Genomic DNA, 16,514 nt, shown 5'->3' on the forward strand with positions numbered 1-16,514 from the left:
TAGAAGAATAGAGAAATTTCACATACTTCAAAGTGTAAAATGAAGGAGACCAACTGACATATAGAATCAGATAATGGTGTATACAGAATAGATATATTATCCTCCTGACTGAAAGGCAGAATATGAAAATCTGACCTTAAATAAATTATAAAGAAATTACATTATACATTTGCAGAGACTCCCCCATAAAACAAAAGCAAAAGTTTTTTTAAATTTCTTTCAGTAATTAGCTCTTCTAAAATTATTCATTTTACTGAAACATGTCATACAGGCATCTCTGCTAAATTGTGTCAATAGGGAAAAGTAAACTGTTGATATAATATAATTTGTATTACTTCTTTATTTAAATGAAATACCTTCTCAGAATTCCTTTATTTCAACTTAATATCCTTGATTTAAAGAAGGTTGCTTTGTTTGTTCTGAGTCCTTTTTTAAAAGTTCAAGGCTTTTAAAATAAGGTGAAAGCTAATGAAAACTGAAAGCAGTTCAGTTCCCTTACCCTCGGATTTCTGCATTAACCTGACTCATCTAGTATCATTCCAGTTCTCTTAGTTCCCCTTCCAGGTTCAAGTTTTTTTTCAAGCCTAGTCATGGGAGTAATGTTATCATCTTTAAATTTGGTCATGGAATGTGTTACACTGCCCAGCTCAGGGAAGTGCTTGCTACTCAGTTTGGGCTTCGATAGTAACGTTTATTTTCTTTGGCAGAGAAGCTGATCGTCGAGGGGCATCTAACCAAAGTGGTAGAAGAAACAAAGCTTTCAAAAGGTTCGTTTTCTGTGGGTTTCTGTGGCATTTTTCTGTGGGTTTTGACAACTCTTTTGGATAATGAAGGTTAGTATACATTTCCAAGTTCATAGTACTTTAACCATCAATTTCTGTCTTACAGCTCACAAAATGGCAATCTAGTAACAATATCAGATAATAATATAAAATAGTTGGAGTTCTGTTTTAAGAAGGATATGTTCATCAGAAAGTTTCTTTTTAAATGGGTATATATGTGTGGGTTTTTTTTTTTAATGCTTGGAATAGGTTTCGTTAGGTATTAAAGATTTGTTGCAATCTCTCTGTCTCACTTCCAGCATTATTTTCAGCTTTGATCTCAAAATTTTAATCAAACGCAATGTAAATCTTTTTTGAAACAGGTGAAAAATGCTTGCAGTTCCATTTTGTTGGTTATCATACGTTTAATAGTCCTTATGATATTTAATATTATCTTAATTGTTAGCATTTCAATTTGACTTAAACAAAAGTGATTATGTAGAACCTTATATTTTTTAATGAACAGTCCTGTAATTGCTTGAAGTAATTTATTCTGTTGATTCTTTTCTGTTACAATTGTCAGGTTTAGAGAAGAAAAGTGAGTTTTAAAGCATCGTATTGTCAAGTCACTTTTATGTATAGGGAAATTGTGCAAATAAATTTAGTGGGATATGCTCATTATTCATTCTAGGACTTTCATCAGAAGAACATACCAGTATAAAATTTAAAACTAAATTGACAATCATTTTGGTTAGCTAAAACAATGAGTGATAAAAGTTTGCAATACTCCACTTCATTATGTTTTGTTTTATGAAAGTAACTGGATCCATTTGGCTTTTAAAAATATTTAAAAGGATAGTGTTATTTCATATATCTGGTGGCTTCCATTTGGAATTTTGTGCATGGCAGATGCCATATTTGGAGAAAGAATGCATAAAATATGCATCACTAATATTGTTCTGGCAAACAGGCATTGAGTTTCAGAACAGTGAACTATTTTTAGTACATATGGCAATTTATTTCATCTTATTAAAGTGAGATGAGAACAGATTTTAAAATAGCTTTTACTTCACCACCTAAATACCTATTCAGATTAGTTGGTTAAATAGCCAATACTTTGATGTAGAAGTAGAGCCTTAGAAAAAAATCAGTGCTTCTTATAATTAAAGAAAAGTATCTTGCTACCCAAGTGCTTCTATTTAATGCATTCTGAATTAGAATATATTTCCTTCAAATTATGTGATGTCATTATTGAAAAAGAAAATCTTATGATTTCCTTTTGAAATCTGGCTATAAAATATGTATTTAAAGTTTTAAAGAACATGCTTTTTGACCTAGCAATTTCACTTCCAAGTTTTTATCTTAAGGAACAAATTGGACAAATGTGCAAGTGCATTTGTTCGTGTTGTTTTAAAGGCAAAGAAAGGAAAACATAAGTGTCCAATAATAAGGGCATTTATTAAATAAATTATGGCAACTAACTCCATGCAAGTGAATAGAATACATCCTTTAAGAATGATAATACGGGGACTTACCTCGTGGCGCAGTGGTTGGGAATCTGCCTGCTAACGCAGGGGACACAGGTTCGAGCCCTGTCCGGCAAGATTCCCACATGCTGCGGAGCAACTAAGCCAGTGCACCACAACTACTGAAGCCTGCGTGCCGTAGGCCCCATATGCCGAAACTACTGAGCCCACGTGCTGCAACTGCTAAAGCCCGCGCGCCTAGAGCCCGTGCTTCGCAACAAGAGAAGCCACCATAATGAGAAGCCTGCGCGCCTCAAGGAAGAGTAGCCCCCACTTGCCACAACTAGAGAAAGCCTGCACACAGCAACGAAGACCCAACACAGCCCCCCAAAAAAGAATGATAATACAGGGAATTCCCTGGTGGTCCAGTGGTAAGGACTCAGAGCTTTCACTGACCGGGCCCGGGTTCAATCCCTGGGCAGGGAACTAAGATCCTGCAAGCTGTGCAGCGTGGCCAAAAAAAGAATGATAAAACAGATGTTTTATATACCCAGAGATATTTCTATCAGCAGTCAACATTTTACTGGTACTTCCCACAGACAGCATGCAGAGGTACACTAATCCTTGTGACAAACTACTTGGCTGAAATAAATTACATTTTAAATGCTTTATATCTGGCTATACAGTATTTTCTTTTGGGTTTGGCTGGATTGTTTTATTTTTTAAATGCTTTCATTGCTGATGTTTTTAATGGAATGATATTTAAAACTGATTTTAAATATCAGTTGTTGGAAATTGCCAATTACCAGCTGTTACAAGTCTTGGTAGTATTTCCTTCAGGTATTGCACCTAATGAAAAATGTAATCATAAGTTGCGTATGCCTTCTATTTAAGTCCTAACTCAACTTGCAGTTTACAGTAGATTTCAAGGTGGAAGTAGAAAGAATACAGGGTAGGTCAAACAGTAGCTTTTAATTCCAGGTTCTACTAGTAACTAGCTATGTGCCCTCAGGCAACTTACTTTAGCTCTTTAAACCTCAGTTTCCTCATTTGTAAAATGGGATTGACAGTATATAACTTAGAGGATTTTGTGGGAATTTAATGAAATATTGCTTATAAAGCAGGGAGCACTGGTCCGTTGTCCAACAAATGTTAGTTCTCCTTTTTTTTTCCCCTTGATCCTTGACCTTGCTTTCTTTGCAAATAATGGTTCCAGTGGTGTAGGAAGTGGTCTGTGTTTGTCTTGCCCATCCGTCATTATGTCTGCTTGAAGATAGTGAAAATATTCACCTTATTTTAGACTTGCCAGTTTGGGAACAGTTTTGGTATTGATGTTGGTAGCCATTCCTCCATTTACTTCTATATACTATTGGTATGCATTTTAATGATTAAATACTGCACAGAAAATCAGCTAGTAAAGACTTTTAATACTGGAAAGTTGGGTGCTGCTTCGTAGCTGAAAAGTAGATGTTTTGAACAGTAGAGACTCTACCACTCATTTGTTGTGTCCTGTGTTTCATCTTGAATAGATTTTGTTTGCCTCTCCGTATAATAACTCTAGTATCAGGACACAACAATGGTGAACCATGACTTGACTTGCTAAAAGCTTGCCTTCTTACTCAAAGTAAAATTGTGTTTCTAATGGTCCTCTTTTTAGCGCACCTACTATGTACCGTGCACTGTTCTATGCAATGGGATTATAGCAGTTAACAAAACAAAAATTCCTGCACTCATGGAGCTTATATTCTAGTAAGATCTTAATGGAAGATAGTCCCACCTCTAAGGCAATTTTACCTTCCTGGCTACTACTCCAAATAGGAAATAAAAGTTCCTTCTAAGACAGAAGAATACTTTTGAAAATGCGTTCCTCTTGGTTTACCTCTGTATCTTGATCATCAAATTGCCAAGAATATTAAAATTAGGAAAGAGTCATTTTTGTCTTTTCCTTTTTGTTCCCACAGTGGTTTCTTTTCTGTCTATATATAGACAAGATGTGTTAGCCTGCCTTATTTGAGACTGTAACTTAGTGATCAAAACTAGTACATTCAGAAATGTCTGACTATAGTACACTGTGAATGCACCAGAGGTCACAGATTAGATTCCCATGGACCTCAGTAATCAGTGACTTCACTTGTAATCAAAACTCACTGTCGGGGCTCCCCTGGTGGCGCAGTGGTTGAGAGTCCGCCTGCCGATGCAGGCGGGGTTCGTGCCCCGGTCCGGGAAGATCCCACATGCCGCGGAGCGGCTGGGCCCATGAGCCATGGCCGCTGAGCCTGCGCATCCGGAGCCTGTGCTCCGCAACAGGAGAGGCCACAGCAGTGAGAGGCCCGCGTACCGCAAAAAAAACACAAAAAACAAACCAAAAAAAAAAACTCACTGTCTCTCCCCAGTTGGCCTTTGACTAGAAATGGCAGTGAGAAAGGAAGCAAAAGGCTTCTTGTAATCCATCACTCATTTCACAAATGAAGCCATAAGTTCTAATGTATTCTTATATGGAATAGCTTAGTTCTTATTCTTATATGGAATAGTTCTTAATGGAACAAGTTATATTTTAATATTAATTATTTTGACAGTATTGGTTTTAGATATGTTTCTGACTGTTTCTAAAATGAAAAATATCTCTTGATTAAGTTGATTATGAAAACAATTATATGTTCGCTATAATTTTTCAAACAATGTATAAAACAATGTGAAGTTAGAAAATAAATGTTCATCCCTACCTTCAGAAATGACCATGGTATCTCTGTTGTAGATCCTTCTAGACTTGAATGAATATATACAACAAAAAATTCATAGCTAAGTGTATAGCCATTTTCAGTCTAAAGGGGGTCATCTTATACATGGCTTAACAGACTTTAGTTTTACTTAGTAGTAGTGAATATATCTTGGACATTTTGCATTCCATAATGAACAATGCTGCAATGAACGTCCTTATGTATATATACTATATGTTGCCTATTATTTCCTTAGGAAAAGTACTAGAAGTGGATGTACACATTTAAATTTTTGATACAGATTACCGCAAACAGTATAGTTAAGTGCGTAACATTATAAAAAGTAATTATATGTTTAGTGAATTTATAATCTCACTGAGGAAACAAGATATATGTATACACAGAGAATGATATAAAATAGAACATGATTAATTATAAAATCCTATGTCCCAGAGAAGATAAATAAAAAGGAGCAACATGCTGGAGAAATGAAGACTTGCTTAGAGGTAATGGAGCTTAAGCTATGTCTTAATATAGCCTGAATAGGCCAAGTAGTGAGAATGGTCCTTTGAGTTTAAGGAAATATCAACTCAAGCAAAGAATTTCAGGCCTGTGGTTCAGGGACAGTAATACTTTCTTTAGATATAAAAGGCTGTTAATTTTCTTGTTTTAAATGTTACTTTTATAAAAGACAATGGTGATTTTTTTAAAAAGAGTTTTTATCATGAGTATAAATATTACTAAGGCAACCTAACTAGTGTTTTTATATAATAGAATCCTTTTCTTTCATCATCTTCATACAGTATCCACATTGTCCTGGGAATTTTGCTATATTTGTTGCAGGTCTCTGAATACTTTAGCAAAGCTTGCTTCATTTTTGTTTCCAGTTGGCCAGTGGACAGCCTTGAACAAAAGCCCCAGCCCTCCTCTACACAGCAATCATGATCCACATTATAATTTAATATGAGCTACGTGTAATAACCAGCATTCCATTTTGGACTAGAGTGGTGAAGAAGTAAGAGATTCAGTGACCTCAGTTAATTTTAAAAGTATTTCGCATACCAGTAGATTTAGAGCACTCATAGCCTGAAGCACTTTTATTGATATAAGCTATTTAATTGTAAAGAGATTCTACTTTTATTTATTTATTTATTTATTTATTTCTTCTTAGAGAACCAGGCAAGAGCAAAGGAATCTGATTTATCAGATACCCTGAGTCCAAGCAAGGAGAAAAGTAGTGACGACACTACAGGTGAGTTTTAACCTAATATTTATAAATCTGTAGATATTATTGTTACCTACCAAGCAGTTCAGGTATGCAGGTTAGTGTGGGTGGAGATCTCAAAGTTTGTGTTTGGGGGAAAAAGCAATACTTCTGTTTATCAAGTCACTCCCTTGAATCTTGGATAAATTTAAAAACTACTTTCAATGATCCAAATACAATAGCTGTATAAATTTCAGTTTTTTATTTTGGTAATGATAGCTTGCTAATACAGTTTACTGTTTATAATTATCTTTTTTCCCCCCTCTGTAGACGCCCAAATGGATGAGCAAGACCTAAATGAACCCTTTGCTAAAGTGTCCCTATTAAAAGGTATTTTAACTTGTTTTTAAGACATTTTAAACCAGGGCATCAGATTCACCCTTTGCCACAAAATCATGTATTATATGATGTTTTAAGCTTTAGTTAAAACTAAGTTTTAACTTAAAAGATTAAGATAGGTTCTCTAAAGTATCAGGAACTAAAATTTAAAATGTTGATGTTGGTGCCAGTGCTTTAAAGAAAAACATTTAAGTTGTAAAATAGTTTGTATCGATCAAAGTTATATGAAGGCAAGGCAGTAAGTGGTAGAATGTGAAATGCAGCTGTGGTCTTTTTGTGTTTACCTTGATGTCTCTGATAGAAACTCATTACCACTTTAATGTAAACTAAAAATAGATTAAAAATATTAACTTTCTTGAAAGAACTACCTGTTTGCTCTGTTATCATATGTAGCAGTTGTAAATTTCCTCATTTTCTGGCCCTCCTCATTCTCCAGTAAATATCCCCAGGTTCTTAAGACTCTTCTAGAAATTTTGGGTGGGGCTAAGATGAGCAGTGCATATAATAAATTCTTTCACTTGTGTCACTTCTAAATAAGTAGTACATTTATTTGATATTTACTTGTTTAGAATGAAATGGGTAGGAATTAAATTAGCATTTATAAAAGTGTTTTTAAAATAAAGTGCCTGGGGGTGGCTTATTGATAAACTTGTGATTGTCATCATTTAATCTTCCTTTTTTTTTTTTGCAATCATGACAAGAGCTGCTACACCGAAGATTCACTTTTAAGTGTTTTGATCCATTTCTCATTTAGAGAAAATTATTATTTTTTACATCTTTATTGGAGTATAATTGCTTTACAATGTTGTGTTAATTTCTGCTGTACAACAAAGTGAGTCAGCTATATGTGTATACATATACCCCCATATCCCCTCCCTCTCCCACCCAGCATTTAGTCTCTTTTATAATTGCCTTACTGTACACAAGAAAAGTTGACATATAAGTTCAGCTCACTAGGTTACGCATTTTAGTAGCAGTGGACCAATACCAGGCAACTCTTGGAAATTAGCAGCAAAAGCAGCCTGTGGAGGTTTCTTTGTATAGAAATGCCTTTGCTTCTGGCTGGGCTATTAAGGGATCTCCCAGTACAGACCCTAAGTTTTGGATTATATAAGGAAGCCTTAGTTTCACCCTGCATGATCCTGCTGCTCTCCTAGTTGTATAATGATTGGGATTGGGGTTGGTTAACCAAGAGATTACCCAGATTCTCTCGAATTCCTTAGTCTGGGCATCATGGCCTTCTCTTTTCTCCCCCATGGACACTGAAGCTGACATGGCTCTTTGAGGCACCTTTGACTGAATTCCCGTACCAAGGGAAGCCCTGAGGATTACTGGCCCGGGCAACCAATTGCCAACCTGTTTTTAAGTATGATAATAGTTTCCAGTATTCTTATCGATCCACACTCTTCTCAGGTGACCTTTGGTGTTTACGAGACATGCCTTTTTTCTAGTGTGGTAATAATAAATCTAAGTTAATGTGTGTACAGGCCAGAAATCTCATCTTGGAGCATTTCTGATTCTTCTCAGAAATGTAAGACCATTAATGCATAGAATGTTTTTGCTGATCCTGAAAAAGTTTGGGAACCTTGGGCCTTTGGGGGACACACAGAAACAAAAAGGAGGTGAATGAGGAAGGGACACCCGTCGTAAAGAAGTAGCTGTTCTTACGATCTTTTTTTACTGTAGAAATTTCCCAGAAAGCTTTTTAGCAGCCAAATCCAGATTGATTTATAAGTAGTAATTTTTTTTTTTTAGAAAAAAACAACAGCAACAGGAGTTTAATAACATGTATACCTCCTGTATACAAGGGAGATACCCAGGAAAACTGAGTAACTCCTGTAAATAGTGTTTATGATTGTGTTAATTATATTCAACTGCTTTAGTGCTTTTGTAATTTTATGTGTCCATCTGCTTTAGATTTTATTTTTATCCTCTTCCCTACCACAATGCCATATATTTGGAAAAACTCAGATGTTTGTTGAATGAATTAATAATAGACCTCTTACATCAAAGTTATAAAACCACAAGAGCATTAGGAAAGTGACAGGCTCTAGCCAAGAGGCTAAGAGCCAAAGATCTCTGAGTTCTGACCGAGCTCTGCCATTGATTTGTGGGTTGTTTTTTTTAATTCACTTATTTATTTATTTGGTTGTGCTGGGTCTCAGTTGTGGCATGTGAACTCCTAGTTGCAGCATGCATGTGGGATCTAGTTCCTTGAGCAGGATTCAAACCTGGGCCCCCTGCATTGGGAGCGTGGAATCTATTGCACCACGAGGGAAGCCCCTGCCATTTATTTGTAATATATCCTTGGGCAAATTGCATAACCCCTCTGTGCTTCAGTGTTTTTCGTTTGTTGGTTTGGGGAAAACCAACTTCATAGGATTATTGTGAGGATTAAATGAAACAGTACAAGTAGATCGCTTAATATGTTGTTGGGAACATAACATGTTAAGCCCCATAATGAAGATACTGATAATAATAATAATAATAATGATGGTGATTAACAAAGGCAAACCTATCTGGGGACTTCCCTCGTGATGCAGTCGTTAAGAATCCACCTGCTGGGCTTCCCTGGTGGCGCAGTGGTTGAGAGTCCGCCTGCCAATGCAGGGGACACGGGTTCGTGCCCTGGTCCGGGAAGATCCCACATGCCACGGAGTGGCTGGGTCCGTGAGCCATGGCCGCTGAGTCTGCACGTCCGGAGCCTGTGCTTCGCAGCAGGAGAGGCTACAACAGTGAGAGGCCCACGTATCGCAAAAAAGAAAAAAAAAAAGAATCCACCTGCCAATGCAGGGGACACGGGTTCAATCCCTGATCCGGGAAGACCCCACATGCTGTGGAGCAACTAAGCCCGTGCACCACAATTACTGAGCCTGCCCTCTAGAGCCCGCGAGCCACAACTGCTGAGCCTGTGTGCCACAACTGCTGAAGCCTGCATGCCTAGAGCTCGTGCTCTGCAACAGGAGAAGCCACCGCAATGAGAAGCCTGCACATTGCAACGAAGAGTAGCCCCTGCTCACCGCAACTAGAGAAAGCCCATGTGCAGCAACAAAGACTCAAAAAAATAAATAAATAAATTTATTTTTTTAAAAAAGGCAAACCTATCAGTTAAAGGGTAACTTTTCATTAATTAAATAAGATTGTGGGATTTAAAAAAATATTTCCTACTTTATCTTTTAGGGAAAAGCAGTTGTTGGTTGTGGATCTTTTCCAGTTAATAATGTATTAATTTGTTTACTTTGCCAGATGTCAGGGCAAAATTTTTTTTAATTCTTGAGTACAACCGGAAGGCTAAATTATATCTGTAAAAGTGCCCATGATATAGGCTAGAGAATCAGACTCAAGGAAGAGGGTATAAAAGGGGAAGCTGTAGGAGATAGAGACTGGAAAACACAAGATGTATGTGGAAGGAGGGTGGGTGTACGAATGCTACTGGTAATTGTTTGGAGTGCCATTTATGAAAATAGGTTAGTTTCCCTAACCTTGCTTTCAGTTAAGGTGACAAAAACAGAACCCACAAACTTTCCTTACATTTCTGTATGATTGCCAACTTTTGTTTAATGAAGTGGTATTTTTATCAACACCTCTTGAAAGATTTTGCAACTTGATTTTAAGAATAGAATTGTTGGGCTTCCCTGGTGGCGCAGTGGTTGAGAGTCCGCCTGCCGATGCAGGGGACACAGGTTCGTGCCCTGGTCCGGGAAGATCCCACATGCCGTGGAGCGGCTGGGCCCGTGAGCCATGGCCGCTGAGCCTGTGCGTCCGGAGCCTGTGCTCCGCAACGGGAGAGGCCACAGCAGTGAGAGGCCCGCGTACCGCAAAAAAAAAAAAAAAAAGAATAGAATTGTTAAATCAATCAGTAATTAGATAAAGAAAAATCACCCATTAGAAGCGGGAAATTTTAGAAGAGTCTCCAAGAAACAGTCATAATAGCCCTAAATGGTTGTTTCATCCATTGTTTTTCTTTGTAAGAGTTGTGTAAATTCTTTTTTTTTTTAAATAAATTTATTTTTGGCTGCATTGGGTCTTCGTTGCTGCGCACGGATTTTTCTCTAGTTGCCGCGAGTAGGGGCTACTCTTTGTTGCGGTGTGCGGGCTTCTCATTGCGGTGGCTTCTCTTGTTGTGGAACACGGGCTCTAGGCGCGCAGGCTTCAGTAGTTGCGGCTTGCATGCTCAGTAGTTGTAGCTTGCTGGCTCTAGAGCACAGGCTCAGTAGTTGTGGCACTCGGGCTTAGTTGCTCCGCGGCATGTGAGATCTTCCTGGACCAGGGCTCGAACCTGTGTCCCCTGCATTACCAGGCAGAGATTGTTAACCACTGCGCCACCAGGGAAGTCTTAAATTCTTTAAAATAATGTATTTACTGACATTTATGAGAAACACTTGGGTTATGCTTGAGTGTATGTGGTTATGTTTTGTTGTCTGTGTAATTAGATTCACTAGACTGACACAATTTTTCTCTTAAATGAAGATTATAAATTATTAGACCACAGTGTTATTGACCTTGAGAGTTGTAGAAAGTAGCCCCTTTATTTTATTCATTGAAACCCTATGCCTGGCTTCTTGAACCATTATTTTCAAATTTTATTATTTCCTTTTTAAAAAACAGCCAATCTTTTTTTAGAATTATAATGTGCTACCTGTCATGTTAGTCATCTAGGGTTAGGAGAAGAATCTAAAGTAGATTAAACATTCACCATGAGATATTAATGAAATGATGATAGCAGTAGTAATTTTTCCTGAAATATTATTTTCAACCAATTTATGCCACTTTTGAGAGAAATAAAGCTGTGCCTTGATCCACAGGTTTTTATATGCTTGAAATCATTTCCCCCCAAAAAAAGACAAAAAGAAGACTGGAATTCAGTCCAAGCAGTGTCTAATGCAAGTTTGCTCTATTTAGGGAACTGTGCGAGAGACTCCAGTGGTTTCAAAGTCTAATAAGACTCTCTTTGGGACTTGAGGAGTTTCTAGACAAATTGGCTATAGAAGAGGTATAGATGATAAGCTGTTTCTTGGTGGTTGTTGCCATTAGGAGTCAAAGAAAGGAGAAAGAATGTCCAGATTTTATATTTGTTCCTTTCTGTTTATCTTAGAAGATGGGGAGGAAAGGCGATTCATGGAAGAAGTATCATTTGAGATGACCCTGAAAGTGTGTCATACCACATGTGATGTATTTTTTCAGTGACAAAAAACAGAATCTGATCAAGATTCTAGATCCAACTGCCAACTTGCAGGACGTATAAATAACTAGGGACATAGTCTAAATGATGTGGTGGAAAGACAATGTGATGTTTTTAGTTTGGCACATGTTGAACAGGAAGGTTTTCCATAGGTTCTGGTTTGCCTTTTTTTTTTTTTTTTTTTTTTTTTTTTTTTGCCTGAAACCATTTATACCCATTGTCCCAGCATAATTATTAAAAGTTCTTCCTTTCACGTTCAGAAGTTTTGTATTGTCACCCTCAGAACCAGAAATGCAGTTGGAAGTGTGATACAGAAACTAGGACTGGAAAGCCATTTTCATTTAATTCTGTGACATTTATTGGCCCAGGAGATACAGAGATAAGACACATGAGGAGGCTACAGTCCTATGGAGTAAGGAGACATGTTGATAGTGTAATGAGTGTTTTAATAGGTGTGGTGAAAACTTTGGAGAGCAGAGCTAATTTCCTGGCTAGGGGCAGGGCAGGGGTGGAGCAGTAGTCAGAACGGGCTTCCCAAATGTGTTGGTTAAAGATAAGTCAGGGTACACCAAGAGGGAAAAGGGAGCCATGCCTTTCCTTAAAATAGTACTGACATTTACAAATAGGATTAATGTTTAACGTAGGAATAACATTTACCAGTAGGAAAGTGTGGTGCAACACAGGCTGTGTGGGGCAGATGTGGAGAAAGATAAGACTGGGTCAGAAAGAAGTCAGTAACAGTGTTTGGGAATTCTTTGCATAGGGATGGACTACGATAGCAGGGGGAATTTATAGAGAAAGAGAAGAACAATGGGAAGGACAAAGGAGCCAACAAAAGATCCAGTTGTCAAGAAGGAACCCGGCTGGTCAGAAGGAATGGCAAAGGGGTGAGAATCAACAGTAAGAGGCTGCTGCCAAAGTTAAATTCCTAGGCTACCACCTAGGGCTATCTCACACGACTACACATACCCAGCAAGAAAGTGGTCTTCCTCCACTGTGAAGGTTCTCGCCAGCCAAGCCTGCAACTAAACTACCAGACTTTCCAAAGGAATGGGTGATAGTAGTAGAAAGAGGGTGGCACCCACCTGGCCAGCTGCTTCTGCTAGGTCACTTCTGTCAGTTGCTGAGGTAACAGATGTTATGGCTACATTAGCCTTCCACAAACATGCACGTGCAAAATAGAACTCAGGCAGAAATGTTTTGATTTGGCCCTTTACCCCGTGGTTCAGAGTATCTCACCCACATTTAAAGCAAAGGTCAGGTTTTAAGTTAAATCTCCAGTCACTCTTCTGAAGAAATAGTGACAACAAATTTAATCTAGAGTATCACGTATTCTGTGTGCCACGGCTGGTTGTTTGGTGGGTTATTGTGTGGTGTAGACCTTTTTATAGGATTTAGCCTTAGTCTGAGAAAAGCTGGTTCCTGGCCCAGACTATACACCAAGCACTTCTAAAGACATGATTTGTGTTAAAAGGAAAACAGATTCCGTTAATCTTTTCACCTCATCATAGTTTCTAAAAAACATTTATTTCCATTTGACTTGCACATCTAAATAAAATGAGTTTTTATTTAGCTCAGTAAGGCTTTCATTTATCTTCCTTTTTTAAAAAATAATTTATTTATTTTTTGGCTGCCTTGGGTCTTCGTTGCTGCGCGCGGGCTTTTCTCTCTAGTTGTGGCGAGCGGGGGCTACTCTTCATTACGGTGCATGGGCTTCTCATTGCAGTGGCTTCTCTTGTTGTGGAGCACAGGCTCTAGGCGTGCGGGCTCAGTAGTTGTGGCTCTCGGGCTCTAGAGCACAGGCTCAGTAGTTGTGGTGCTCGGGCTTAGTTGCTGCGTGGCATGTGGGATCTTCCCAGGCCAGGGCTCGAACCCGTGTCCCCTGCATTGGCGGGCAGATTCTTAACCACTTCGCCACCAGGGAAGCCCCGGCAGTGTAAGTTCTTGATCTCAGTAAGAAAATTGCTCTAGTGTCACAATGCAGTATAGAATGCAGAAGGGGAAGATAGGTTAAGGATAAGAATATAGGGAGAAATGATTGCTCCAAGATTGTAGCATTAGGATTGGTAATTTCAAGAGACCTACGAAAACTTTCAAACACAAGAAAAATTAAAGAATGCCAAAAACTTCCATATGTGCCCATCACCTAGATTCAGCAATTGTTAGTATTTTGCCATATTTTCTTTATTTGTTTATGTATATATGTAGAAATTATTCTTTTGACTTTTTATTTTGATATAATTTCAGACTTACAGAAAAGTTGCAAGAATAGAACAAAGAACCTCATATACTCTTCATCCAGATTTTCCAGCTGTTAACATTTCACCCTATTTGCTGTTAACGTTTTACCAAATTTGATTTATCCATCTCCCTTTCCCTCTTCCTTCCTCCTCCCTCTCTCTCCCTGAACCATTGAGAGTAAATTGCAGGTGTGATAACCTTGCTCCTAAATATTTTCATGTGTGTTTTCTGTTTCTCTTCCATAACTACCGTATAATTCTCAAAATCAGGAAATTAACTACAAGCTGATATATTACTATTATCAAATACACAGACCTTATTCACATGTTGTCAGTTGTCTCAATAATGTCCTCAGAAAATCCTGAGTCATGCGTTGCATTCATCTGTCATGTCTCTTTAGTCTCCTTTAATCTGGAAGAGCTCCTCAGTTTTTCTTTGTGTTCCATGACATTGACATTTTTGAAGAACCATGGTCATTTTCTAAAATGTCCCTCAGTTTGGTTGTATCTGATGTTTCCTCATGATTAGATTAAAGTTGTGCATCTTTGGCAGTAATATAACAGAAATAATTTTGGGCATCATATCAGGAGGCACCTGATGTTGAATTGTTCTATCGCTGGTGATGTTAACTTTAAATATCCTGTTACTCCTCAAACATTTATCTTCTTAGCTTTAATGTCTCCTTATGATGATTGCCTGAATCATTTATTATAATCATAGTTGCCAAGTAGTGATTTCATAATTCTGTCATCCTTCTACGTTTATTAGCAAGCTTTCTACAACATGGAAGAGTTTTCTCTTCCCTTCCCTTTCTTCTTTCCTTCCTTCCTTTCTTTTTCTATATCAGTGTGAATTTATGGATTCATGTTTTATTCAGTGGATTATCATCTGTCACCGTCATTATTTATTTTGATACTCAAATTGTCTTATGTTTGGCCAGTGGGAGCCCCTTATGTCTTTTTGGACCCAATCATTCTTTGAGTCCTTTCTTATTTTCTGACACAAAAAAGATGTTCTACATTCATCTTGTACTTAGATTTAGTCCTGAAATCAGCCATTTCTCCACAGAGCCCTAGTTTTTTAAACTAGAGAATGGTATTTACAAACCAAGATCTGAGTATATGGTGTGTTCATTACTTCTAGGCCCACTTGAGTGGACAGAGTTAAGAAATAGATGTATGTATATTCATATCCATACATACATGTATGGCTATCTTTACTGCTTCGCATGTCTATATTTATTTCTATATCTATTTATTTTTATGCATTCAGATCTATTAGAGTCTATTTTATACATTCAGATCTTCTAATTCATACCTTACACCACAGAATTAATTGTCTTTCGTATTTCCATATCTGTCATTGTCTTTCCCAATAGTGAGAAACCTGGATGCCATTATCTACAATTTATGAATTTTTTAAAACATTTTTAGAATATACAGAAAATAGTTTCAGAATTACTAACCAGTGCTTCTGTGGGAAAGAAGCCTATGTGTAGATTTGTTTTCTCTTGGTTATAAAGTTATTAACATGGAACAGTAGTTCTCAAGGTTGGGCAATTTTATACCCCCAGGGACATTGGGCAATATATGGAAACATTTTTGGTTGTTACAACTGAGAGGCAGTGCTATTAGCATCTAGTGGGTTGAAACCAATGAACCTACTAAACACCCCGCGATCCACAGGTCAGCCCCAAAACAAAGAATTATGTAGCCCAAATGTCAAAAGTGCTTAGAAAAAAACCCTAACATACAAGTAGGAAAATATCTACTGAAGGATATTATGTAGATATTTTTTGCCAAACCACTTGAAAGTAAGATAAAGGCATCATGATACTTGCAAATGATATTTACATATACTTTGCAAATGATGCAACCAACAAGGGCTTAATTTCCAAAATATACAAATAGCTCATACAATTCAATAACAGAAAAACAAACAACCCAATCAAAAAATGGGCAGAAGACTTAAATAGACATTTCTCCAAAGAAGACATACACATGAAAAGATGCTCATCATCACTAATTATTAGAGAAATACAAATCAAAACTATACCTCACACCCATCAGAATGGCCATCATTAAAAAGTCTACAAATAATAAATACTGGAGAGGGTGTGGAGAAAGGAGAACCCTCTTACACTGTGGTGGGAATGTAAATCGGTGCAGCCACAGTGAAAAACAGTATGGAGGTTCCTCAAAAAACTAAAAATAGATTTGCCATGTGATCCAGCAGTCCCACTCCTGGGCATATACCCAGTTCGAAAAGAGACATGCACCCCAGTGTTCATAGCAGCACTGTTTACAATAGCCAAGACATGGAAGCAATCTAAATGTCCATCAACAGATGAATGGATAAAGAAGATGTGGTATATATATACAATGGAATATTACTCAGCCATAAAAAAAGAATGAAATAATGCCATTTGCAACAATATAGATGGAACTAGAGATTATCATACTAAGCAAAGTAAGTCAGAGAAAGACAAATACCATATGATATCACTTGTATGTGGGAATCTAAAATATGACATAAATGAACATA

General features: G+C 37.5%; 1 protein-coding gene across 29 annotated transcripts in view; it reads left to right on the top strand.

Moving 5' to 3' along the window:
* The window catches only part of SLMAP (sarcolemma associated protein), a gene marked incomplete at its 5' end in the record, with an annotated part of 147,717 nt that overhangs the window by 111,428 nt on the left and 19,775 nt on the right, over positions 1-16,514 (top strand). For 20 of the 29 annotated variants that reach the window (XM_082663936.1, XM_082663934.1, XM_082663922.1 and 17 more), the window contains 3 exons: positions 708-767; positions 6,116-6,196; positions 6,479-6,538. In XM_082663936.1, the coding sequence (XP_082520062.1) occupies positions 708-767; positions 6,116-6,196; positions 6,479-6,538 (201 nt within the window). Of the gene's footprint in view, positions 1-707; positions 834-6,115; positions 6,197-6,478; positions 6,539-16,514 lie in introns of all 29 variants that reach the window. The other 9 variants (XM_082663931.1, XM_082663909.1, XM_082663916.1 and 6 more) reach the window with 1 other exon arrangement.

The sequence above is a fragment of the Grampus griseus genome (assembly GCF_964374135.1).
Source record: "Grampus griseus genome assembly, chromosome: 10".
Classification (NCBI taxonomy): domain Eukaryota; kingdom Metazoa; phylum Chordata; class Mammalia; order Artiodactyla; family Delphinidae; genus Grampus; species Grampus griseus.